The 1,890-nt window shown below is 35.9% G+C and overlaps 1 protein-coding gene across 1 annotated transcript in view; it reads right to left on the bottom strand.

Moving 5' to 3' along the window:
- Positions 1-1,890, bottom strand: part of LOC119585539 (28 kDa heat- and acid-stable phosphoprotein-like) — a gene marked incomplete in the record, with an annotated part of 10,875 nt that continues 8,985 nt past the window's right edge. The window contains 2 exon segments of the mRNA XM_037934164.1: positions 1-1,274; positions 1,397-1,548. Coding sequence (XP_037790092.1) covers positions 1,207-1,274; positions 1,397-1,548 — 220 coding nt within the window.

The raw sequence follows: 1,890 nt of genomic DNA, 5'->3' as shown, positions 1-1,890 counted from the left end.
ACCCATTTCCTTTTTTGAGACTCAAAACAACAGAATTTCATCAATGTAAACAAAGATATCCTGCCAACCCGCAACCTGTTCCATGACCGAGGGCTTCACATACGCAATACATATATCAGCATATCACTGACTCCAAATGATACAATGTTCAATGTATAAATATTTTCATAGTGGCTACAATGATTTCATACTAAACAATGAACACTAACTACACAATATATATATTAATAAAAGAAAATTCTCTTTTGATAGGAAACAGTATACAGGTACATCTCACAATTTGAGAATAAACTATATAATACAATATGCTTTCTTCTTTAACTAAACCCAATATACGTACTCAAATTCCACTTGCTTTTTCACCGAGCCACAACATTCTTCATTTACATTGTGCTGTACAGTAATGCTAATGTCATGTGATGATATGCAAGGAAGTTTTGTAGCTGCAAGGTAGGTTCTGTTTGCTAAACCTGATCTCCTGATTGGAGTGATTTGTAGCAGCAGGATTCACTACATATTTCAGGCCTAATGGAGCTTAACATTCATAAATATCACATTGCTTTATATAAAAAGTTATCAAAGAAATAATTGGTGTTGTATGAGTTAACCCAAAACTATCCACAGGCAAAATATGAAGCAATGTTTCCATGACACATAAATGAAGATGAAACACACTATCCGATAAATACTCATACAAAAATATGTCCGAATACTGTATGATCCATTTGCAAATTAGGAACAGACTCCTTTATAAAACCAAAAAAAGGAATTATATATGAAATAAAATCAAAACATAAAACATCTGTTCTTGACACTTGAACTGTACTTGTAGAGTGTACTTTTCCAGCAGTACATGCTTCTACCTTCAAATTGCTCTGAGTAGGCATGGCACTATGGGGGAAATACTTCACACTCCATTGTGAAGGTCTTCAAAAGATATGCTTCTCCGACACATGATCAATAATCCCTAACCAAATTCCAATTTATAAGATTCTTTTTAACATCACAGACAATTGACTCAGCACACTGTATGGTTACTGGAAGTGAATAGGCAAAAAAAAAAAATTTGAAACAAATTAAAATTTCTAAATTCTCATACACGCACATTCAAAAATTCCAGTTGGATGCGTGCAGAGTCACTTGGCATGATGACGTGTGACGGCCGCAGCTATCTATACAAGACAAGTATCTAGCCCAAGAATATGATCAGCTTTTCTTCTTATTGAGAACCTTTGCAAGCTGCTCCTTCTTAGCTGCTGCTGCCTCTTCTTTTGCTGAAAGAGAAAACGGTCAAATCATTCACTGTTCTACGGGATACCATATCCAGCAAATAATTTCTGTTTCTGTGGTGGTCATGTTGTGCACTTAATTCTAGCTGGTCAAAAATAATTCCTACCTTTTCGTTCCTCTTCCTTCTTCTTGGCAGCCTCTTCACGCTGCTGCCTGATTAGAGCAAGTCGTGCCAGATCTGCCCTGGCCTCCTCGGTTTTCCCTTCAGCATGCATTTTTCGATAATGTGCTGTAGCTCTCTGCTTCTCAATCTCCTCCCTGTTAAGGCAAATGTTCATTTTATAGTGTCTATGTAAAATCAGAAAAGAAAACTATGCAAAAAATAAAATGCAGCTGTAACAAAAGGTTATAATTCTAAACCAGATTTCCCTAGTTAGATGGATAATGAGGGAACTGGTGTTTTCTGTTTGCCAAATGTAAACTGTGCAATAAAATGTTTACAGAAAGAAGCTAAACAAGTTTAAAATGTTGCTCTTCTACAAATCCAACAATAAACATTGATATGATTTCATTTGGAGGCAAATCAGCAGAGGATTCATATCAGGTTATTTTAGGGGAAACAGCAGTTATGTCAATCTCTGTGATGCACCGTATGAGCCA

The sequence above is a fragment of the Penaeus monodon genome, chromosome 20 (assembly GCF_015228065.2).
Source record: "Penaeus monodon isolate SGIC_2016 chromosome 20, NSTDA_Pmon_1, whole genome shotgun sequence".
Lineage (NCBI taxonomy): Eukaryota > Metazoa > Arthropoda > Malacostraca > Decapoda > Penaeidae > Penaeus > Penaeus monodon.
The sequence above is the reverse complement of the archived record's forward strand: the minus strand, read 5'-3'. Positions and strand labels throughout refer to the sequence as shown.